This window comes from Sylvia atricapilla, chromosome Z (genome assembly GCF_009819655.1).
Source record: "Sylvia atricapilla isolate bSylAtr1 chromosome Z, bSylAtr1.pri, whole genome shotgun sequence".
NCBI lineage: Eukaryota > Metazoa > Chordata > Aves > Passeriformes > Sylviidae > Sylvia > Sylvia atricapilla.
Genome location: NC_089174.1, coordinates 37,568,266 through 37,593,678, shown reverse-complemented (window position 1 = coordinate 37,593,678; position 25,413 = coordinate 37,568,266). Strand labels below are relative to the sequence as shown.

Genomic DNA, 25,413 nt, shown 5'->3' with positions numbered 1-25,413 from the left:
AATAGATGCTTTGAATAAAAACTTTGATTTAATTTTCAGGCTTAATGTCTGCTGTTTGATAATCATTAATTACCCAGTCTCTTCCTTGTTTCTGACAGCCCGGCTTGTTGCAGAGGGGGTTGAAGGTGTTTATTTTCCCTGTTCCTTGTAATTTGGCACAAGTGAAGCCAGCCGAGGCAAATTCCCTAGTTTATTAAAGTTTGAGAAGCTTGTTGGGAGTCTGTCCTTCCGTGTGCCGCCCAGGCTGAGCTCCGGTGCTTGAGGGCTCGCTGCAGCGTCCGTCCCCGCGGGGCGAGCCCCTCTCCCTTCCGCGGGCCAGCCCCGGAGGCCCCGCTTTGCCGCCGGCCTGGGTTAACAGCACGGCAGGGTGGTTTAGAGCACCGGCCGGACGCCGGCGGGGGCCGAGCTGCCGCCGCTCGGGAGTTGCTGGCGCGCCCCGGGACGCCGGAGGCCCCGCCGGCCGCGCCGCCGCTCCCCCGGCCCTGGCGCCGGCAGCGACCCCGCCAGGCGAGGCGCGGCGCCGCCCCAGACCCGCCCGCGGGGCCGCCGCGCCCGGGGCCCGGGGCCGCCGCCGCCGCTCGGGGACGGGCCGGGGAAAAGGAGGAGGAGCGGCGGCCCCGCGGCCGCCCTGGTGCCGCCCGCGGTGCGGCCCTGCTTGTCGCCGCCATGAGCGCCGGGCAGGCCGCGGGGGAGGAGGCGGACGCCGCCGCCGCGTCCCCGGCACTGCCCAGGCTGCTCTCGGCGCTCTTCTACGGGACGTGCTCCTTCCTCACCGTGCTGGTCAACAAGGCGCTCCTCAGCGCCTACAGGTGAGCGCCGGGGCAGAGCGGGCGGCTCTCCCACCCGGTACAGCCGGTGGCGGGCGATGCCAGGCTGTCCCTGCCCGGCGGAGAAGCCTTCCCGCTCCAGTTCGCCTTCCCGTTGTTGACGTTCGTGCAGCTCGGATCCCGGGCAGCCAGCTGGTGGGAGCCGGGCGGGTTTCTTCAGTTTCAGACCCCGCTTGTGCCCAGTATGTACCAGTTCTGCAGCACCGCCCGACGGCAGGCACAGTTCCGGCAATGCCCGTCTCTTCCTCGGGGTGTTCTCGCTGTTCCCAGGGGATGGCACCACCTCAGACACCTGTGAGGGAAACAGCGCATCCCTTAACTGTTCCTGCCGAGCAATACCTTCCTTCCAGCATCTTTCTTTCCTGAGGTAGCCAGAAACGAAAAGCGAACCTCGTAAAATGGCTTAATGATAATAACACTGAAAGATTCCATCCTTTACTTGATCGTGCTAATTCCCATATGAAATCATGGTGATAGATAGCGTCTTCTACCATTGTGTAAAGCAACAGCATTAACTGCAGTTAAATTAAACTGCAATAAAAATCAAATGCACCTTACACTTTGCATTTTACTCTTAGTCTTAGTAGCTGTGGGGAATAGAGGAACTTGAGCATTCATCTCCAAGTCATACTTTTCCCATCTAGATTTGTACTTGTTGGACTTCGATCATCCTTGTGAGTCCCTTCTGACTCAGGATATTCTATGATTGTCCTGTGACTGCCATTATTCTCACCATTAACATGTTTTACTTAAAATCTTCAGTCTATTTTTGCTGTGGTTTAGCTCATCTTGAATCAAAATAAGAAAAAACAAAATGAAAAGAAAGTTTAAAAGCCAAACTTGCTGTCATTTTCTAACATTCAGTGCTATTTGAACATATAGCAGCTGTATTTAATATCTTATAAGTTGTACATGGTACAAGTTGAGAATTTTTATAGTGGATTTTATCCTACAAGACTGCAGCTCTCTGCAAGTCCCTGGCATACATCTAGCACACCAGTGTGAGATAATCAAGTAGAGTATGTCCATCAGTAAGCCTAAGTTTTGTATTATGACCTTACAGCATTACAGGAAATATTTAGGCCTTTGCAAATCACAAATATCTGGAGAAATCTGTGTAGTGCAGATAGGCAAACCCTCCATCTTTATAAGGAGTAGCTGTAAATACTAAACAAAAGGCAGTTTATGTGTCACATGATTATAAATTGAAGTCCTGTCGTTTTTTATATTTTTCCTGCTCCCAATACTTCTGTTACTCCAAATCTCTTTTGTTACTTGTTGCTCCTAACTCTGTGTTAGGACTGTAATGCTCTTTCTTGTAATGGCCTTCCTGCTGTGATTCTCCTTGTTTATTTCTTTTGTTGATGCTTTGTTCACATCCCAGTTGTGTTAATTTGAGATTTCACACCACACCAAGTGGGAGTACAGCAGTTTCTGCAAATGTCATGAAGTTGAACAAGGCCAAGTATGAGGTCCTGTGCCTGGATTAAGGCAATCCCAGGCACAAATATATTCTGCTCAGAGAATGGGTTGAGACTAGGCCTGGTGAGAAAGACTTGGGAATGTTTATGGACAAAAAGCTGAATATGAACCAGCACTGTGTGCTTGCAGCTCAGAAACCCAACCACCTGGGCTGAATCAGAAAAGGTGTGGCCGGCAGGTCGAGGGAGGGGATTCTGTGCCCCTCCCATTATTACAGGTGTGACCCCACCTGTAATATGCATCCAGATCTTGGGCCCCTCAACACAAGGAGGACATGGACCTGTTGGAACTAGTACAGAGGAGACCACTAATCACAGTAGTAGTGATCACAGAACAGCAGCACTTCTGCTGTGAAGACATGCTGAGAGAGGCAAGGGTTTCAGCCTAGAGAAGATTCCAGGAAGATGTTATTGTGGCTTTCCAGTACCTAAAGGGAAGAGCTTGAGAAGTTTTAGAAGGTCTTCTAGTGATAGGGCAAAGGGAAATGGCCTTAAGCTGAAAGAGGGCAGGTCTAGATTGATACTAGGAAGAAATTCTTTACTGTGAGAGTGGTGAGGCACTGGAGTAAGTTGTTCAGACAGGTTGTGGACTCCCCATCCCTAGAGGTGTTCAAGACCAGTCTGGATGGGGCTTTGAGCAACCTGGAGTAGTGGAAGGTGTCCCTGCCCATGGCAGAGGGTTCAGAACTAGATGATCTTTAAAGTCCTGCCAACCTAAACCACTCTGTGATTCTAGCCATGCTTCCAGCGAAAGTCAGTCAAAGGATTATAGTACAAATGTAGCTGGTTTAGTGGACAATAGATGTTTCTGCAACATTTACCTAAGAACTTGATTTTGACAAAAACATATTGCTGATATGTTTGGACCATAGAGATAAGCTTCCATGTTAGGGCAAGCACAAGAGGTTTAAATTACTATCCCATCTCAGGATCCAAAATATGTATGTGAAGCTACTCAGGAAACAATACATTATGAGTTCTCTAAGTGTGTTACCTGCACTTATGAGTATTCCCCAAACAACTAGCAGTTCAGAATGGATCAGCTGTGCATGGGCTGTATTATTTTGGCTGCCGAAATAAAATATTACTACTACAACAAGTATAGTCCTGAGCTACAGGCCAGTCACCCTCATGTTTAATTGTTGGCTTTGGTATTAAACTTTAACATTTTGTTACTCCTAATTATTTATTTCCATTCCTCTGTACTAAATACCTGTTCATGCTTTTCAGCTTCCCATCACCAATGTTTCTTGGAATTGGACAGGTATGTTCACAAGTAAAGCATATTAAAAGATTTTATTATTTTTTGTAAATCAAACTGATGATAGCAGAGGAAGATTTTATGGGGCAAAATCACAGTTATCGTGAACTGCTTTTTTTTCTGGATTAGATACACTATAAGGAACTGTAATTTGTTCCATTGAAAACAGGCAACTTTGAGTTTGAGTCAAAATTATTGCTGGGAGAGAGTCATGTAAAAGACTGAAATGCTATTTATTTCTCTTTGGAAAGTTCAGTAATTAAGGAATTTGGCCTGAAAAACCATCCAGCTTTATTCTAGCAAGTACATACATTCTGTGAGGGTCCTTGAGCCTTTGTGGGCTACATGCAGAAATATTGCCCTGTTTGTAGCAAAACCTTGTGTTTCTTCATTAATTTCTCCCTACTTCCCATGAGTTTTCCAGTAGTACCAGTGCAAAATTTTGTTTCTTTTTTTGCTTTATTTGCCCATGGGTATGTTGCAGTATTGCAGCAGAAATGTTTTTTTTATTATTTTTGTTGTTAGGAGACATCATAGTAAAACCAAAGTTCAAATGCTTTTGGACTGGGTCCATAAAGCAGAATGTATCACTGCAGAGGCATGATAAAGACTGATGCTTGAAGCAAGTGGTCTTTAGGCAAATACATTTTATAGAGAATTTGTTTCTTCCAAGGCTACACAGCAGGAGATAGTGAGGAAGACTTGTAAACAGAGTACCACAAGCCTGACATCTCTGCTGTTAGGTGCTAGAGAGAGTAAAATGTCTTGTAAAGACTTTGTGATGTGATAGAGAGAGAGAGAGAGAGTTTTACACATCCAGACTGCTCAAGAAACCACAGATCATGTTTCAGTGAAAGAAAACATGGCAATAATTCATGTCTTGATGCAGCTTTTTTCTTTGAGGGATCTAAGACTTAATGGCATTTCCATTTCTTTGTTGACTGATCCTTCCAAGATTTTCCTGAACACTATATAAAGTACCTGTCATATATGGTATCATAGGTACAATATGGTATAATGGCATAATGGTAATAATGATATGGTATAATGCTTTAGTCTGTAGAACATGACTCCACCACATCCTCTAGATAGTCAATTACTCTGTTTTCGTATTAGGAAAATTTGACCCTTTGTTTTGACTCCCTGGTATTTACAGCATTTACACTTATGGTGTGTGATTGCTCAGATACTCTTCTTCATTCTGTCTGCATCTTTACTATTCCTTCCTCAGGTTGTCAATAGACTGATCAATGCTCAACCTCAATCCTGCATTACCCAGAAAAAAAAAAAAAAAAAAAAAAAAAAAAAAGGTTTTGGGAATGGTTCTGCAGACTGAACAATTCCCTAAGTAAAAATTTCTTGGTTTGTCTGGGACTGTGTCCTATTTTATTTTCTCAGCTCCTTCTCAGCATGCATTGTATCACAGAGCACCACTAATTTTCTTAAAGATAGAGAAGTGTATGTGTGTATTTTACTTTTAAATTCATAGCTGGAAAAATTGATAAGACCAAAATTATTTCAATTTGTTCATTGCATTCTGTGCTGTTGTTTTAGAGAAATACATAAAATGTAGCCTTTGTCAAATTTGTATTAAAATTTTGTCCTTGAAGCAGTTTTTTCATTCATACATTACAATTTTGCTTGTACATGACTTCTCATTTTTTCTGTTTGTTTAGATGGCAGCCACTATACTTATCTTGTATGTGTCAAAACTAAATAAGATTGTTCACTTCCCTGATTTTGACAAAAGTATACCTGTGAAGGTAAGGATCACATATGTCCTGGTATTAATATGAAAGAGTTACTTCTTATAGTGGCATTCTTTTTTACACAGACAAGAAAAACATTTGCATTTCTTTTTTTAAATGGTATTATTCATATCATTGCATTTAAAATGGATTTGATAATTTTAATTTCTCTGCAATATTCTAGTTTGGGCTATAGAGATAAACTCTGTTTGCAGAGAAATCTATGCCATTTTGTTATGTAGCACATGAGAAGGGTGCTTTACCTTTATACAGCTGGATGAAATCTTTCATGTTCCTGAAAGGTTTTTCTGGCTGTATCTTTCTGTGGGATCAATGGAATATATGTGTTTGTGAAAGACTTTTGGGCACAGCATGAAGAGAGAAAGCCTGCTTGGAAATGTGAATAGAGCATGTGATAAAATAGTAGAAAAATAGTGTGATAGATGAGAAACCAGAACACCAGCTGACTTTCAGTATAAGATTATGTTCCATAGGAGGGGCTAAAATAATGCCCACTGACAATGCTGTAGGTGGCAACTAGCTGCATCATACAGACATTAAATGTGTATAGTCTAAAGAGGAACAGAACAAATGTGAGAGGTCCTCGTCTTACCTCATTTTGGGAACTAGGATGTGAAACGACTACTGCAATGGTCCTTGAAGATTTCTGCATCTATGCAATGTCGCTGGGATGTTTTTTTTGATGCATTAGCCTTATGTGTTTATGTCTTGTTGCAGGGTATCATTTGTGCTTGCTTCAGGACACAGGGAGTGTTCCCAGCCCTGCTGCAGGGCTCACACAGTATAACTTTTCAGGCCCACATCTTTACTGCAGAATCTTGTCTTACTATCAATGTGAGGTTTACAATGAAAGTCTCACAGTATGTTTATTCTTAATGCATGTTGGAATAATTGACATTGCTACATGTACAAGTCTTGGAGGAAAATCTGTGGTATCATTCAAAAAATGGACAATCCTTCTTTATTCCAGAATTAGACAGAAGATTTTCCAGTTGGTAGCTTAGAGTTCCATGTATAAACAACTTATACAAGTTTTTTCCCTCCATCCCCCCAAGTCCTGCTGTGCTCCTTTTCTGCTGTTTTCACTTTAACTTATGTAAAGAGGCATTAAAAAATACAGTGTGCATTTTCTTTATCCTAACAATATCTGTTGTTAGGAAAACTTGGCTGGATAGGCTGGGAGCAGGCAGCACGTTAGCGTCCAAGACTCGCATATTGTTTGTAGTGCTGGATTTGATTTATTATAGTGAATCAGCTGAAATGCTCATTGTTGATTTCTCTACTTTTTAAGGAATCCTTAGGCCAACTCCTTATCCTTTTGTCAACTTTTGCATTGACACTAAGATAATCATTACTTTTCACTCCTCAACTGATTTATGTCTTCAGTGTATTCAGCTAGTTTTAAAGCAGTGAAATGCTTACTTTAGTGATGAAGCTTTGAAGTTGCTGACCCTTTTTAAGTAAATAATTCACTCATCTCTGCTGCTGTGCTGGATGTTGTAATTTTGTCTTTACAATGGAATGAATTTCAGAGAAAAGACAACATAATGTCTGCTCTGTTTTCAGCCTATAAATTAAATGAACCAAAATGTTCTGAATAGAAGTTGGCAGATGAGATAGTGCGTTAAAAAATTTTTGCAAACATGTTGACATGCTGAATATTTATTGTTACTTGTACTCATGCTTGCTTTATCATCCTGTTTACTTTTACTATGACTTTCACTTAAAAGTTAACTTCAGTTGACTATCAATTAACTTTTACTTCACATTTTTTTCTCTCTTGCTGTGAAAGAAATGCAAAAAACCATTTAATCTATGTTATTTTTAACATAGATAAAATACACCCCACTCTTCTGTATGCTTTTCCAGCCAACAAAGTTTTAAAAATGCATAGCATTCAACTTTAGTGTCCTTTAAAGTGTCCCTGTGTAGAAACAAGAGCAACTATTACAAGTTAGGATAGAGAATCTGTTATGTCCTTTTCCCATTTCAGCCCCTCTTGATTGATTGTGAATGAAACCAAATGTACACACTGCCTTTGTCCCCATTGATTACTTTGGTTGGTTTAAATCTTCTGCAAATTCCAACCTTACCCATTCTGTGATACTGTAATTTTTTTCTGTAACAGGAAAATTAATGGCTTTGAATTGCAGCTAATTATTGTAAGAAGCCATGTCTTCTTCTGTATTTTCTTAAGTCTCTGAAGTTCTGTTACTGTTTCTCTATATTGTGTTATGGACCATGTGTTTCTGTGCAAGTCAGTCTCTTTGCTAGAGACAAATTTTAATTTACTCATAATTACTTACTTTTCCTTTCTAGTATCTCACATAGCATAATTTTCTGGGTAAATCTAAAATATTACAACTTCCAGCTGTACTAATATATGTGGAGTGCATAGAGAGGCAGAGCATACTTATAGTTCATTAAATTTTTTATTCCACTTCTTCACTTGCTTATTTAGCTACTGTTGTTAATATGACTTTTCTATCTAAAATTAAATGTTAAAATGGATATAATCTGAGGACTTAATAATAACTAGAATAAAAGTGATTAACATTTACTCCAAATAGATTCTCAGTCTTGTTAATGATAGATTGCAACTCTTTTAATGGCATCAGTGAAGCTGTGGTCATGACCAGTCACACAAATGAGAGCTGCAGATGAGTTTGCATAGTTACATTTTTTTCCTGTTAAAAAAAACCCCATCTTTCTTGATAAAAAGAGCATCTGATACGACAGATATCAAATTCTATCAAGTAAAGTTTCTCAACAGTACTTCTAAACAAAATAATCTGAGTTGTGCTTTTAATTTTATCGCAGTTGTTTCCTCTGCCTCTGATTTATGTTGGAAACCACTTAAGTGGATTATCAAGTACCAGCAAGCTCAGGTACAGTAAGTAGAAGTTATAAGTAGACTGTCTGAATTTTACCCTTTTCACTTGTGGGGTAAAAAAAAAAACTCTAAAGAAGAGCATTGTCTAGAGTCTTAAATCCATGTGGTATCTGCCTGCCCATCTGTCTAAACCCCTGGTACTGTTATGAAATTTTTACCCAAACATTTGATCTGTTTACAAGTTGTCTGCTTCCTTTAAGGGGAGCTTAGCCAGGCCTGTACTGACATAAAATCATGATACACCTATGTGACCATGGAAGTGCTTACATTTTCACCTCACACACAAGCATCCACCTTTTCCTGGGTGTCAACCAGAAAACTGTGAAGTGTTTCTGAAGAAAAAACATAAAGAAAATATTTGTACCATGCTGTTGTGGCAGGTATTTAAGAATCACCAAGAGATGAAAAACTGCTGTGTAGTGGAGTGGTGGTGGTGGCCTAGCTCTGCTGAATGCCAAAAGCAGGTTGTCAGGGAGCACTGCTGAAGGGTGCTTTGACTCCCATGTGCCTGTAAGCATAGACCCATGAGAGTTGCTTCCATGCTAGTCCTAAAAAGGTGTAAGTAATGTAGACATGTGCTGTAATAGAATGAATTACCATATTTTCTGTGAAAGATGAGCACAGAAGCATGATGGCACCAGGACTGGAGGATACAGCACTACCATTGTGGTGGTTTTTTATGTCATTGCAGGCTCCTGAGGGTTTGGTACTAAGCTGAATCAAAACAAAATTTGCAGGTTTGTGTGCATTTCCTAACTATAGACAGATGGTAGGAAAGGAAATCAAGCCACAGAATCATAAAATCATCAGGGCTGTAGAAGACCTTTAAGATCATCCAGTCCAACTATCAATTCAGCACTACTGCTGAAATGCTGGACCAGTAACCTTATTACCCAGTGCCAGATCCAAATACCCTCAGAGATGGTGAGTGCACCACGTCCCTGGACAACCCACTCTAATGCCTGATCACCCTAATAGTGACATTTTTTTTTTTCCTAATAGCTAGTCTGCATCTCCCCTGTCTCAGCTGAAGGTCCTTTGTTCTGGTGTTCTCACTGCAGGCACAGTAGAAGGACCTGCCCTCACCTCATTACACCCTCTTTTCAAGGAGTCGTGGAGAGTGATGAGGTCCCCCAACGCATTACTTTTAATTTGTTTATATTTCTCTTTATCTATAGAACTAATGTTCTCTAGCTAGGAACACTAGATGCCTGATTCTGCAACTCTTTGTTGAATATGTTCACAAGTTGTTCCACGGAAACCAAAACAAAGATTTAGGCAGTACTGTGCCTAGTAGCTCTTCAGCCATTTTGAATATTAAAGTAGTTTCAAAGCTGCAAAAGTTGGCGTTTTCTTTCCCTTTTCTCTGACTAGAAATTTAAATGCTTAGTAAGGGTATATATATGCACCTTCTCTGTCTCCTGTGGCTGGTACACCTCTTTTAGATTTACTAATTGTAACTAATTTTTGTAACAGGAACTTTAAAATGCCTGAAGTATTTCTACCATTAACATTTTGTTACATTGCATTTTGTTACAATATATGACACTTGTTGACATTAAATTCTCCACCTTCTTTGGTTTGTCTGGAAGGTGAAGATGATCCTATGAATAAATTCAAAATACCTGTTGTAAAGGTGTTAAACATTGTGTTAGGAATTGTATTATTCATTAATGCAGTTGTTAATAATTATCTTAAGCAGAGGATTAATTGGTTTCGTATGGCCACGCTGTCACATTTACAAAGTGTCAGATGCAAGAGTTTTCTCCTCTAGAAAGGTTTCCAACTGCATTACTCAGGAAGATCAACAATATGTTGCTAAAAGTAGCAGCTTGTTTGGTAGTTGCAGCTGGTCTCATCTTTCATGTTTCTTGTATTTCCTCTAATTTTCTTTTTGTAATGGATTTATTTTACTTTTTTCAAAGTACAGCTTGTATACTAAACGTGTTTTTGTTGTATTCTATTTCTGTTACGTGTTTTCAGAGACAGGTTTATTCTCCCTCCTCTTAAGTTTACGATAGACGTGTAATTTTTTTGACTCTGCCTATGAATTTTTCAGAAATAATTATTTCATAAGGGTTATGCTAGGTAGAAAATACCTACTGTATTCCATTTCTGTATTCCATTCATTCCATTCATTACTGTATTCCAGTAATGCAGAGTGTCCTTCAGAACATAGCCAGTTGCACTGATTTACAAATTGGCAAAGCTTTTATCCTTCAATGATTTGGTTTTCTAATATGCATCTAATGTCAGACTGACATTTTTATATATGCAGTAAATGATTTGGTATTTATTTTGGTTTCTTATTTCTGGATTAATTATTACATCCTCTGAGTTAGTAAGGTAAAAGTTAGAATATAACAATGCTGTTAATCTGATACTATACTTGAAATTTTTTTTTTTTCATTTTTTGACAGTTTGCCGATGTTTACAGTGCTCAGGAAGTTTACCATTCCACTTACTTTACTGCTGGAAATCATCATACTTGGGTGATCCTTTTTGTTGTTTTTTGGGTTGTATTTTTGTTTGGTTTTGGTTTTTGTTTAAGATACCCTTATTTTAGATCATATCAAATGGATTACTTGTGTCATGACATCAGAATACTGGAAGAATGATTTTCACATACAAATGGAGAAAAGCAAAGGAAGTGATTTATGTAGCTTTTGCGAGGGCATAGATATATACATGTTAGTAGAGAGAGGGAAAAAATCAACTTGCCTTCATTTTCACCTCTCATTCTCCAGACTGTTACATGGGTTTCAGGTCAGCAGACACTCAGACACTTTGAGTGCTTATGTCTGTGTCTTGTCTTGGAGGCTCCTAAACTGTGAACTGCTTCAAACAGACAGATCCTTACATGTCCAAAGAATGCTGATAGCATGGCAGTATGCTTATGCAGAGTAACTGTCTGGATCAAGTCTGAAAACATTTAATGAAGCAAAATGGTATCTGCCAGTTGTTAGATCAGAGAATTCCTTACTTGCAGACATCTATGTTATTTTTAATGAGAAATTAGGAAAGATGTACTAGCTGCTCAGGATCTCTAATTTCACTAGTACTGAGTTGGAAGAACAGGAGTATAAATATATCATACTTGGTTTAGAACTTCACAGTTCTGTCCACATGGCTGGTGCTGGACTCACAAGATGAACTCACAAGGAGAAAAACAGCTTGCTAAAGGTGAACCTAGGCAACATGAGAGTAATGGTCAGGGGAAAGCTAAAAAGCAGAAAGCCCTGAAGTAAACTGTCATCTCCTTTTGACTGAAGCAGCAGTTAATTGATCAATGTGACTCATATTTGGAGATACTTTGGAATTCTTTTATAGTTTTAACTGCACCCAGGGAAAGCAAAATTTGCTGTGTTCTGTTGACCTGAAGACTCCCACAAGCAAGTGGAAAAAAAAAAAAAAAAAAAAAAAAAAAAAAAAAAAAAAAAAAAAAAAAAAAAAAAAAAGTGAGTCATTGAGATTATCATAAGTGCTCAGCTGGGGAACAGCAAGGTGGCCTACAAGTGCAAGTAAGATCCTAACCAAAGGAAAGCTTGGGAGGAGAATGCTGTGTTGGTGCAGGCTGACACATTGTGTTTCCTCAGGGCTGAAAAAGAAAGGACTCTAGAGAGTCTGTGCAGACTTATGTCAAGATTTTTCAAACAATCAGTTTGGGTTGTGACTCTTGAGAGTCATTATGATCAAAGCCTAATTTATCTAGAATCTGCTCAGCACTTTATTGTTGGGACCATTTATCAGTGGTCCACAGATGTGCTCCTTCACACACAGGATTTCTCCAAGACAATTTCTTCAAGAGCATTGTACATTTTGTTTTGATGGATCTTCTCTCTCAGTCTATCTTGACAGAATAAGGATTAGGGAATATCTGTAAGGCATATTGCAGTATGGTGCAAAAAATGAGTACCTGAGATGTTTCCAAATAAAGTAGTGTAGATATAAAGCTTTTTTATAGGTTTACAGTATGCTTTTTACTACTTTGTGGCAGCACTGACATGGTAGTGAAGAATGTAATAAGCTCCATGTTTTCTATTTCAAGTACAAAGTTTCATTTTGAATTCAAAATGAGTATCTATTTAAAAATAATCCAGGCAGTGTGCTGTATAGCATCTTCCTCAACAAAGGTGATATGAAAAACTGCATAAGAGATGTATAGTGATTTTCCTTTATTGGACTGCTGGAAGACAGTTAGATATGTCTACTATGAATATCAATACACATTAAATTTATTTGGTTCAGTGCTGTTACTTTGAACCTTTAATCTTTACTGTTGTAATTGGCTAGTAAGAGAGTGCTCACTGTGCTTTTTTAATCTCGCTTCTCAGAGCCAAGGTCTGACACCGTGGCACATGGACAGTTATGTTGTTTCTTTAAGGTTGTCAAGACTTTGCCCTCCTGTTAGATGTTCTGTGATTATTAATTGCTTTGAAACATTTCAAGCAGACAGCCATTTAATCTCTGCTTCAAATAATGAAAATGTGAACTGTTTCAATTTTTGCCTACAGGAAACGGTACCCACTGAATATTATAGTCAGCGTATTTGCCATCATTCTTGGGGCTTTAATAGCTGCTGGGTAAGGTTTCAATTTCTCATATGAAGCCATATTATGAGGGGAGGGACAGCAGGAGGACTTTTTTCTTGTTTAGTTCCAAGTAAACCTAAGTTGAGATCAATTACTCTGGATAAAGTTGATTTGGAAAATCTCTAGTAACATCACTATGAGGTGCAGTTATACAAAAGGAAAAACCTAATTCCTGCTGACAGTCTTTGGGTGTGTCTTTTTCCACATCTAGGTTTTCCATGTTTGCAGGATCATAAGTGAAGCAAGTTAAAACTCTGTGAGGAATGTTATTTTTATTTCATAGTGTCAATGTATTTTAATAATCTTGGAAAAATATATTCTTGTTCTGGATAGAAAGACTGGTTGTCAAATATGGAGATAGGAATTGTATAATGTTTTAATCATAAAAAGACCACTTTTTTTAATAAGTTCCATTGTAAGATATATTTCACAATGCACCCCTATGCTGTTGTCCTCTGTTTTTTGTTTGAACATTCTTTTACCTAACTGGAAAGGTAATGTTTTGCTTGTTTGTTTCCTGGCTTTGCTATGAACAAGGGTAGGTAATTTCTATGTGATGTGACCCAGATAGAGTGATGTCCTATCAGATGAATTACCCTTAATTGATGAGGTAACTAGTCAAAACAAAAAGGATGACAATATGCCCGCTCTGACTGTAAAGAACAATCTGATTTTATTCCCTAGTCACTTTTTGTAGTAAAAGAAATGGGCAAGTATATTCAGTTGTGTTTGGACTAGCTGTCAGGGTTGAGGTGGTTGGAATTTTTCTCTGAGTGAAAACTGAACATTTCCTTCCACTTTCACACTGAGTATTAGGAATTCTCTGATGTCTCATTTGTGGTGGTCCTGTGACTGGAGAAACCTAATGTACTTTGACTTACAAAGCAGGCTTGAAGCAGAGCCTGGCAAGTTCATGGGACTTGCATATCCTCATTCACAGTATTCATCTTGGTAAGCAAGGTAATGCAATACATAGCATTTTTTAAACTTTTTAATAATATCATATGTTTTTCTTTCCCAGGTCTGATCTGTCTTTCAATCTGGAGGGCTACATCTTTGTGTTGCTAAATGATATCTTCACAGCAGCCAATGGAGTTTATACAAAGCAAAAAATTGATCCAAAGGTAACTGTGGGGTGATTAGATTGAATTTATCATGACAATATGATAACAGTGGGCTACTGTCCTGGTTTAGGGCAAATTTAGGGAGTAAACCTCCAAAGGGGTCCCTTTACAAAGCAAATTCAAGCAGCCCTTTCCCCTACCTGTTTGGGAGATAGACTTCTGCTGCTGTTAGGGACATGAAAGAATTACACTCACTGAAGTTGAGGGGTGAGCAGAGAAAGAAGGAGGGCAGTTTATTATGATTTGGGGTTTAAATAGTATTTGGGATTTGATTAAGGATTGGGAGATGAGAGGAACCCCTCTCTGACCTTGGTGGTCGATTCAGCAGTCCATCACAGAGAGGTATGCGAAAACAATCTACTTTTGTTTATGCTACATTCGTGAGAGATTCCACTAGAAATATGTAAACAATCATCAGAAGGCTAAAGAATCAGGGCAACAAACCTCCTTAGAGAAAAGTGGAAAAACTATTTATTTAACAAGCAAAGTATTCACAAGCATAAAAAATGAATAATATTAAACAATAAAAACTGTTCTGAAGAGAAGGCAAACTCAGAAAATCCTTTGGTGGGGTGTAGCTCGGCTCACTGAGTCTCTTATCAATCCTGCCTGTGCTGGAAAATGCCATGTCCCGGCCCCGGTGGGCCACAGGTGTGAGCTCCAGCTGTTCTTCTGGGTTTTCAGTCCAGAGCAGGGCTGATCAGTTCCAAGAAAAAGAAAAGCCACAGTCCAGGGAATTTCTCTGGCTCAGCTAGCTAAAAACTAACTAAAAGCCAAGATAAGTCTGTGCAGCAAAACAGCACACTCTGAGAGAGAGAGAGCTGAAGCTCCTATCTTTATGTTTTTGAATACAGCCACCTCAGACATTCCACTGCTTCTCATTTCCTCCCCTTTCACTCTAGTTTTAAAGGCACAAAACTTATTTCTGGGCTAAGCAGATGAATGGGGATACAATTCAGCATCATAAAGTCATGCCAAGATGTCTACTTACTATATGACTTTTGTGTATTTACCATTATGAACTCATAAATAACTTAATCTACTTTCACATTTCAGTTTATATGTGCATTCTTAATACAGAATAGCCTGGAAAAATTGGTATTTGTATCTCTGACTAGGCTTTGGTAAGCAAACAGTGTATTTTCTTTTCTCCCAAGTCTTTTAGGCAGAGTTTGTAGTTACTAAAAAAAAAAAAAATAAATGCAAACCATAAGCAAACAGTTTACCTCTAAATTTGGTATATATATATACAGGGACAATGACTTTTTGACTAGAAACACACTTTATGTGAGGTTTATGTAAAATAAACCAAGAACTGTCCAGCCTGAATCAACCACTGTAATTTTAGTCTTTTTTGGTTATCTAAAAGCAAGTCTGCAGCAAAGGCAGGTGTGAAAAGGGATTAGGTGTGTTGATATTAAATATGCTGATACACATTACTTACGTAAATGTTGGGCAGGCTGCTCTTCAAATGCAGTGCCATGAAACATACCAAGCCATAGCAAAGAGCAGGCTTGGATAGAGGTTTGGTTTCTGTCTTCTGTATTTTAGATTGAGATGTATTCTATTCTGTTTACTCACAGTAATTCCAGAAGGCTTACCAGAGTAATATGTAGTATTTTGCTCCCAAATGGCTTTTAATGCCAAACACTATGTTTTATTTCTCACAGGAGTTGGGAAAATACGGTGTCCTCTTTTATAATGCTTGTTTCATGGTGATTCCAACAGTTATTATTAGCTTTTCTACTGGAGACTTTCAGCAGGTAAGTAGCAATATTACATATCTGTTCCAATAGATTATTGCGTATCTCAGACTGATCATGGTCTTTTGTTCAGATTTCGTTTGGGGAGTGGGAGGGGCTTTCTGTAACAAACAGAAAGGTATCTGAAGAGGTAATCCTACCTCTAGTGATTAGTATTTGGAAAGAGTAAGTTGGACTTGTCCTTTACAGGTGAGAGGTTGTGATTATTCACTTAAAGAGAAGCTGAATTTGTGTGATAGTCCTCATTTGAGTCTTTGTCTATGAACTAACATATGTTTGGAGACTCCTAGCTAGAACAAATATTTGAGAATCCAGCTGCACTGTGTGATTTGCCACATGCTCTAAAACAAGATTGCAACTAAACAGACCATTTTGAGTCCTTCTCTTATTCTGATGTCCAGGGCAGATTTCTGTTTAGTCTCAGTCTAGTTTGGTAACCTACATTTTGCATTCTCATAGAATGACAGCAAGACCCCAGGTAATCCTAATGCAGTATCCATAGGCAGGATATACATATAGTATATCAGACCAGAAGGTTTTCCTGGTCCCTCACAGACTTTCTGAGTTGCCTTTTCTGTAATAATAAAATGAGTCTAGTTGCTCATATTCCTTTCTAGAAATATTTTACATTTGCCACAGGAAATTCTTTGGAGGGTGTAATACATCACTGCAATGTTATTTTTCATATGTTGTTGTGCCCTGAACTCACATGATTTTGTCATTTTGTTCTTAGAATTCTGCTTTAAGCAGAAAAATTATGATTCCCTGAAAGTGCTGGAATTAGATCTGCTGTAAATGTGAAATTTTGTGTCATCAGTCCAGCATGACCTTGTGCCAGTTTAGGAAAATGCAGCTGCTGCCTATCTTGGAAAAGGGGCCCAAGTTTGTATAGCTGTAAGATTTCAACTACCGTTTTCCAGCACACAGGGTTGGAGATATTTTGGGAAACCTACTCAGAAAAGTTTACCTTGTTGCTAGGTTTTCTTCAGGGGAAAATAAGGAGTGTGTTGTGCCCACGGCTGCTTTGCTGTAAACAACTTAATGCTCAATTAAGTGCCCGCAGAGAATAAATATCTGTTAGAGAAATACATTGTGCTTTCTGTGCATCACATTGGTTAGGTCACTTAATAGTAGTAGTCCTATTAAATGTTGCAGATAGTTACACAGTGTTAGTGTTACACACAGAAATTAAATCACAGAGAAAATAGAGAAAATGGAAAAATACTGATGAGAAGTCAACAAATGATTGTAGGTAACCCTTGTAGTTAGCAGATTTTCAATTTACCTTGGCAGAGCTCCTTGCTTGACCCATCACAGCCTATATCTTTTCCTGTGAAGTTCAAACATCAGTATCTATGTCTATGTGATATAGACATGCCTCTACTCTCCTAGTTAGTTCTGTAATCTTTTTTTAGAGATTGCAGTTTGTGAGTTAATGTCTGGGTTACTCATTCCCCCTTCACCAGCTGGCTCATGGTGAGGGCAGGAAAGCATGATGCCATGCAAGAGGAAGGAAACCCCGGAATGGCTCTCTGTTATACTCTGCAGCTTGTTGTTGCAACCAGCACAATTCTAGCAGGACAGAGCTGAGCAAGATCCTTTTTACCTATTACCTCATATGGCAGAAGCTCAGCTGTTTGCAGCTCAGCATGGACTAACAGCCTTAACCCTGTTTCTCCGGAGTGTGTTCAGCCTTAGCTGAATTTGGTGCTTACACAGCAAGTCTAAATGAACCAGATTAAAATGAGGCATATCCAGGAGTTTCTAGAGATGGAAGAGAATCTGTGACGTATTTCTTGGTGACTGTGTGGCACTGTGTGCTTGTTTGCTGCACTTCAATAGGGAGGACACTTCAAAGTGATTAAGCTTTTTCATTGATCTTCGTTATTGAGAGACCTTAGTAATTCTCAAAAAATGGAGGCTTGGGCCGTGAAACTGCTCATAAGTAGATCTGTGGTGTGGAGGAGATTTAGAGGAAATTATTTATGTATTTGCTGTTTCTGTCTGTCTTACATCAACTTATTTATTATGTGTTATTATTCACAGTGTTAGTATATATCAGTAAATACCAAAACACAGTTTTCTGTATTGTGTTTATGTTCATTGCTTTCAGTGTGCACTTGAGTATCTGCACTGCTCTGCACATTACAAGTATGTGTCTAGGTATTATGGATGCTATCATCCTGTTGTCTCTCAAGTTAGATTAAACTGTTTCCAGAAGTAATATAAATGGTTCATAATTTTGGTATGAATGAAACCTATTTTGTGAATCCACATTTTTACATATTAAGTACATGTTATATATGTTTACAGTTAATTATACAGCACATAATTCTCTCTCTCTCTTTTTTTTAATAGGCAACACATTTCCAGCACTGGACAAATTTTTTATTTGTTTTTCAATTTATTCTTTCCTGCTTGTTGGGGTAAGGAATCAAGTAGGTTGTTTTCATTACAGTGTTTCAAATTGCAAATCTCAAATGTAAGACTCATTAGTAAGTTATGTTAAAGTTCAAAGAAAATGCTTTTTTTCCCCAGGGGTTATGTTCTGACTTTTAATTATTTCCAATGGGGTAAATAACTATTCAGTGCAATCTGAATTTTTGACCTCACAGTACAGTGCTTAACAACATGACATTTACCTTTATATTTTCTGTACCGTCTCTTCCGATCATCTAATTTTTTTGCACCTAATAGCATGTAAGTCCTTGGGTATAGGAACTGTTTTACTGTGTTTGTTCTTTAAAATAGCTGGGAAAATGAGAGGGAGACTTAAAAGTAATGAAACAGTGCTTTGGTCCTGTTGAAACTGCAGAGTGAAAGGAAGAATGAGGGGCATCCTGTTCTCTTCCATGTCATAATCAAGGGGTCAAACTACCTTTAAATACTGACATATAAACAGTATTTTTAGTGTTTAAAAATAGTAAAGAGAAAAGAGATGACACTGCTAGAGCTCAATTAGCATATTTTAACATCTATTTTGAATATTCTGTATGTTCAGTCATTAACTTTTAATAGAGATTTGCAGAAATGCTTTTATAAGGGTTTGAAACAGATCCTAGAAAAATACTGATCCAGAAAATATTGAACATCTTGAAGCATTGCTAAACTTCTAAGCTGTCTGGGAAGAATGTATAAAATTTTCTCCTTCATTTAGATTTCTCTTGATGTATTCTACTGTCCTGTGCAGTCATTACAATTCTGCGCTCACAACAACAGTAGTTGGTGCCATCAAGGTGAGTTATGGACCAGAATAAGGAAATATAAATGCTCAAATAGATAGGAAAGAGCATTGGCTCAGCAGTGATCTTGATTCCACTTTAAGATAGAAATTCAAAATAAGGGCTAATACTGAAACACTGTTTGTTCCAAACAGGGTTGCACCACAATGTGACCCTGCTCTATTGCATTGAAAGTCAAGCATGTTCCAGAAAGCATTGTTAGTATTGATCTATTTTTATTTCTCCTATGAGAGAAACTGGAACAATTTTAATTAAAAGATGTACATTTACCCACATTTCATCAGGCACTAACCTCTGGCTATGTTGTTTATTAGATTATTGGGTGTTAGTCGAGATACCCTGATGCAAATCCAGATGAACTGATTGGGACTAACCTGCTTTTACCTTGGGCTTTGCAGCTGATACATAGAGCTTTTACAGATACAGAATAATGACTAAGTTGAAGTATAGAGTGTGCTTTAGGGTTAAGTGCCTCAGCCTCCATGTGAGACCTTGTGTTCTAGCTGAACAAACTATTTAATTTTGGTTTGTACACATTCTGGTCAATCTGATCAACACAAAAACATGCATGTCTTAAAAACTGAGCCCAGTGTCCTTACAGTCTGTTTTCTTTAACCTACTTTAATTTAAAACTTTGCATCTTGCTTAGTATGGATGATGACAGCATGTCTAGGAACATCCCTGGCTGCCCATGCATTCTTTTGTAGTCCAGTTTAGATAAAAGCACAGAACTGTAAAGCAGAAAGAGCTTTAGTAAAGATAAAACTTATGCAGCTGTGGGCAAAACATTTTCAGAATTCAAACTATCTTAGGCACAGGAATAACAGTACTGAAAGTGCTTCCTCCCATGACTAAGGACAATAATATATTTTGTCACCATGACAAAATCTGCAAAAGAAGGGTGGTGCTTCTCTTTCTACATCCTTTTTCTTTTTTCAAAGCTGCAAGATTAATCTAGTAGTTTTCATTCTGTGGCCATGAAAGCATTCTTTTGAATTTTGTATGTCTGCATCAAACCATTAAGTCAGGGCAAGAATATTTATATTTTCTAAGCTGTAATAATCTTTGAGACACTTTGAGCACCTTTAAAGTTGAGAAGCAGGCTATGATGCAGCAGTCTCTGTTAGAGACTGTTAGAGACAGATGTCATTGTCCAGGCTAGCTGATAAAACAATTGAAAGCAACAAAGTGTTGGCAAAATGATTGCATGCTTCTACATCTTTTGGAGGGACTATTTTTCCAACATTTGATGCAGGTGGGTGAGAGGTAGAATTTTTAGCTTTGAACTGTGCCTGTCTTGAACCTGTACCTAGTGATTTCAGTGCACATTTGGTTGGAAAAGTAAACAGATAACCCTCTTAATGAAGTTAAACTTTTACTGTAACTTTAAGAGATACTTTTTATGCTGGAGAACCCAGAATCCACTTCTAAAAAATGGGATTTGAATTCCAAAGATGATAAAGAAATACATTTCAAAAGGCATCTCTAGCTGCAGTTTGTCCAATATCAAATAATTTTTTCCCTAGAAAGTCACTGTGCATTGTATACGTTTAGAAAACATACTGATTTTATTATTCTTTTCATTGCACATTATCCACAAGGCTGACATCCCATGAGATGAACTTAAAGGCTGATTTTAGAGTCAGCAACACAGTATAGATATTTCCTTAGAAAAGTGTGTTAGTTGATATTGCTTGTATTCATGGAAAAGAAATCTGACTTAAATAAATGCATGACTTTTGTTTCCTTGCAGAATATATCTATTGCTTACATTGGAATGTTGATTGGTGGAGATTACATATTCTCCATGCTAAACTTTGTAGGGCTAAATATTTGGTAAGTGAAACTTGAACTGCCTTTATTTATTAAAGCTGAAAATTTCTTGGTGAGCTCTTGTTTTATGTTTCGTTTGATGGGACTTATTTGGGTGATGAAATTTTGAAACTACTGGCCTGAAGAAGCACTGCCTCAGGATGTAAAGTTCATCAGAGTCAGTTATGTCTTTTCATGTCTGTTTTCAGATATTAAGTCTTACTGTGGTAAGGCCTAATTGTGGAATTATGCCTGTAGTTTTACTGTGTGGAATTGAATTGGTTCTTTTTTCTTTTGCTATGAGCAGCAGTTCTGAGCTGCGAGGCTTCCAAGTAAAAGCCACACCAGGTGTGGTGTGGGAAATGAAAACACTGACTGAATGAGTTGTGCCCATTGAATTTAAGTTCCAACATGTGAGTCATTACTTTCTGTGCTTAGAGGTGATCATTTGTGTGTGAATCTATGTGAGCAACTGGTAATTGATCTTTGTCTACTGGGATGGATTCTCGGATGGATTACATAGCTCTGAGGCACTCCTAGTTTATGATAGCTGGTGTTCTATAGCCTTTCGGAAGGAAAGGTACGTACCTATGAAATGACATCTGTAACATCAGATATCTTTTACACCACTGATCATTCTCTTTTCTTTAGCATGGCAGGAGGACTGAGATACTCATGCTTAACATTAAGAGGAAACAGCAAGCCTGCACAACCTGAGGATGAAGAGAATGCACTTCAAGTGTCAAAGAGTTAGACAAAGCACCTACCTTGAAAGAGACTGAATATACAAGTTTGTTTAGCATTGCCAAGACCTGAAATGACTACATGCTGGAACATACTTGGAACAATAAAAAAATCTACCTCAGTCACAAATATGAGCACAGTTCACAGGCTCAGAAATGTTCTTAAACATTTTTTACATGTAAACTAGTTTGATTTTAGCTTTTTTTTTTTTTTAAACTCTGCAAGCCATTTTATGGGAAAGAATGCTATGAGCAAATCTCAAGTTGTAAATTTCTTCATTTACTTGTATGTGGGTGCTATTTCAACAAGATCTTTGAGCTCTATTTCAGTGAAACTGAATAGAAACTGCCTGTAGTTTCTTGAGGCTAAACTCCCTGTAAAGATCATGAGGCTTAGTTCACCATTGCCTTATGCCGTATGCAATCCTTGATATAAGTGAGGAGATGAAAGATCCTAGTGGTTCAGATTAATTTCATGCATGTATTTGCTCCTGGATAAATGATACAGAACATATGGGCCAAAGAGGATATTTGCCTCCAGATTGTTCCCTTTGTAAGTGTCAACTAAAAAATTCAGGTTATGTCCACGTGTCTACATTGTGTAGACATTCTCTCTGTGTTATTCTCATCCTCAGTCATACCATGGTGTTCTGCAGCAATTGTCACTGTTGTTATAAATGGACCCTTATAACTTTGCAGCAAATCAAGGACAGTAGGGAAATAAATGACAGGGGATTTTTTAATACTTATTTTAGTGTGTGTTTGTCTGTGATCCAGTACCAACAAGTCTAGTTTTGTTAAGGTGTATTTTTCTTTTTATATCACCATCCCCTCCTCCCATGTTTTGTCTGTAAGGACCTCACTGCAGAGAAGTGGTGCTACTATGTACAAATATAGTACAGAAGGGAAAGAGATATGTGGAAGACTGGCTTGTATTTAAATAAGAAGAAATGGCTAGTGTCCTGTTGTGTCTTATATATACAGTAAAAGCTTATCTGGTTTATGCTTTCAATTTCTAACCAAGGAATCGTAATGAGGCTGGGGATTACTACAGTAGGTTTAGCTGGTACAGTGGTTAAGGGGCCCAGACTGATGGTCTGGATTATCATCTGGGACAATAACACCCATATCTATATTTCAGTGACACTCATATCTATATTTCCTTCTTTGAAAATACTTAAAAATGCTTACCTGTATATCTGAGGATAAAGTGTTAACCTTTGAAAATGTGATAGGAGCACTGAAGTGTTGGAAGACAGCAGCGAAATTAATCTTGTTGAAGTTCTCAATTCCCTGTAGCATGAGCCAAGATTTTTGAAAATAATCAAATCAAAAGAAGATTTTGATAGAGTCTGACATGGAACCAGGGTGGTCTAAAGACTTGTTTGATCTCCACTTGAATTAAAATACAGCTAAGAAAATCTGAAAAGTATTACTCTGTATGTAGCACATCAATAACCAGTCTGAATTAGATCTAAGAAACATGTGGGTAATTCACACCAGAAGCTTCAGGGAATGACTGCCTGCATGGATTTGAATGGCAAGAGGAGCTGTGACTGCAGATACTAGATGTGGCATTTAAAGGCACAGTCAAAGTGAGAAGAGAAATATATTCTTTTTCTCACAACTGGCTGAGAATGTGACTTGCATTTTCTATCTGCTGAAGACCTTCAGAGGGAAAGTGTTACAGCTAATATTATTTTGTGATCTTCTGTTTTTAAAGATTTCCTTTATGTTTAAAAACCTTCAATTTTTTTTGAGTGTATTCTTTTATAAGATTCCTCTTTCTTCAGATCATCTCTACCTCCACAATTCCAATTTCTGAACCTTAACTCTCTGCCATGAGATGAGGTATTAGAAGGTTTTCATTAATTATTAAATTAGTGTGAGTGCCATTTGATTGCAATACTGATGAACACATGAAGGCACCTGCTAAGTAAGATATAGTTCTCACAGAGGAACACCTAACATATGCATATAATTCATTAATAATTTGCTGTACCTTTTATAAATAAAAATATACAGATTACAGTTTAACAGGTGTTTTGTTTGGGTTTTTTTTTGTGATTGGACATGTATAATTGTCCCAAGCACAAATATTTGCTTTTTATATTATTAACTGCTACAGTGTACTTAAAGTAGTTTCTTTAGTTCATTCTGTACCATAGTGGAAGTGATTTTATTAATTTCTTGTTCATAGCACTTGTTTGAAGTGCTTCGACTTATGTTTCTCACATGAAATACAGTCCTGATAATCATACTCTTTATGACTGTGTTACTTAGAATAATTAAAAAAAATAAATCTAGGAATAAGAAGAAATAGGTACTATGTAGAAGTACTCACTAGTACTTGCATACTTTCACAAAGAAACTCAGCTTCAGTCACTTACTTTTTTCCTCTATATCTGAGATACTCTTGACTCCAGGAAATTTGCTGATGAAAATTCTGGAAATATGCACTCAACCAGGTGCCTCTATCATGTTAGAATTTAGGAAGTTGCATGGCTGTTTCATCCAGAATGTCAATAGTTGTGTCTTTCAGTTAATAAAATAGGAATATAAAACTGATTTTTTTGGGACACAACTGGTTACTTTTCTACAGATTTCATGTTAATGTTTTAAATGTGACATTCATGCCATTACAGGAAACAAAAGTAATTACTGGACAAGAAAACAATATTATCCTGTACATTGATCTATTCATGCTCTAAATTTTGTGGGGATTTTTTAGCAGTGACCTGGCTGTAGTGAAGTGAGATTAAGTGAGAAAATGAGGTCACCCAAGGAACTTTCTACCTATTCACTATGTAAAGTTTTTGCAGTAATTCCTGTGGATGTCAGAAAGGAAAAAAACTTATCTCAAAAAAAAGTTAGACTGGGCTCAATGAAAAATTCTTCACATTCTTAAGAATTTATTTATTTTCTTATCATTATCTTGGCCTAATTTATTCATATTGGGCCCATGAAGCTCTGGAGACCTATTTGGGGCTCGTTACCAATCCCAGGGAAAGGTCATGAAAATGGAACATGGAAGTGCAGAAGAGAAGACTGACAGCTGTTGAAGACAGTGTTTTGATTCCATCATCAAATAGAAGGGATTCTTTTCAATTTGGGGGGCACTAATTAATAAAAGAGGTACTCAGCATTATTTTTACCTGTAGGTAACAGCGAAACCTCTTCACACTTAAAGTATTCCTTGAATAGCAAGTGCTTCTTTGGGTTATTTGTGATTGTAAATACTTTCATAAATGTGATATTCAAACCTTTTTTATTTACTTCACTGGGCTTACATATGAGGTAAACCCTGAGGGGAAAATTAAGACGGCTTTAGTGTGAGGAAACTGGGTTATTGTTAAGCTAAGACAGTAATGATTTTTTATCTTCTTGTTACAGATTAGCTAGTGTTACCTTCCTTGTGATTCAGACATTTTCTTTAGTTGTAAAGCATCTGCACAGTTATGGGTTTCTATCTGAAGGTGGCAGTAATGAAACATGATAAATCTTTTTTTCTGGTTTCGGTGTGAATTTGTTCTGGAAATGTCTGGGCTATTTAACTCTTCACTGTAAGAAGTAGTCTTAATCTCTGTTTGGAGTATTCTTTTTCAAAAGTTTGGTTTAGACCATCTCTGGTTCTCTATGAGTAAATGTCTACCATTTACTCATAGAGACCAGACTAGAATGGTAAACAATGACAATAAAATTAGTTTGTGTAATTTCCAGAAAAGGAGTGAAACCCTTTCCCTAAGGCCCAAATCAGAAATCATTGTTTAGTTTGGATTTTCTCAATAATTTACAAATGTGGGTGTAATGCAGTGATGCTATTCTAATCTAAATCCTAGACATTTCCTGGAAAAATGAAATCATGTGACTTGATTAATCCTCTCACTTCTCTGCCAAGGCTCAGAG

At 38.0% G+C, this 25,413-nt stretch overlaps 1 protein-coding gene across 1 annotated transcript; it reads left to right on the top strand.

The window, feature by feature from the left end:
• Positions 1-666: 666 nt before the first annotated feature.
• SLC35D2 (solute carrier family 35 member D2) lies at positions 667-23,542 on the top strand. Its single transcript, XM_066338505.1, has 12 exons — positions 667-809; positions 3,539-3,572; positions 5,246-5,332; positions 8,159-8,226; positions 10,652-10,723; positions 12,746-12,814; positions 13,845-13,947; positions 15,618-15,710; positions 18,069-18,136; positions 18,868-18,946; positions 20,706-20,788; positions 21,416-23,542. Exons 1-12 carry the CDS (start codon positions 667-669, stop codon positions 21,516-21,518), a joined length of 1,002 nt encoding a protein of 333 aa, XP_066194602.1. The 3' UTR covers positions 21,519-23,542.
• The last annotated feature ends 1,871 nt before the right edge of the window (positions 23,543-25,413 follow it).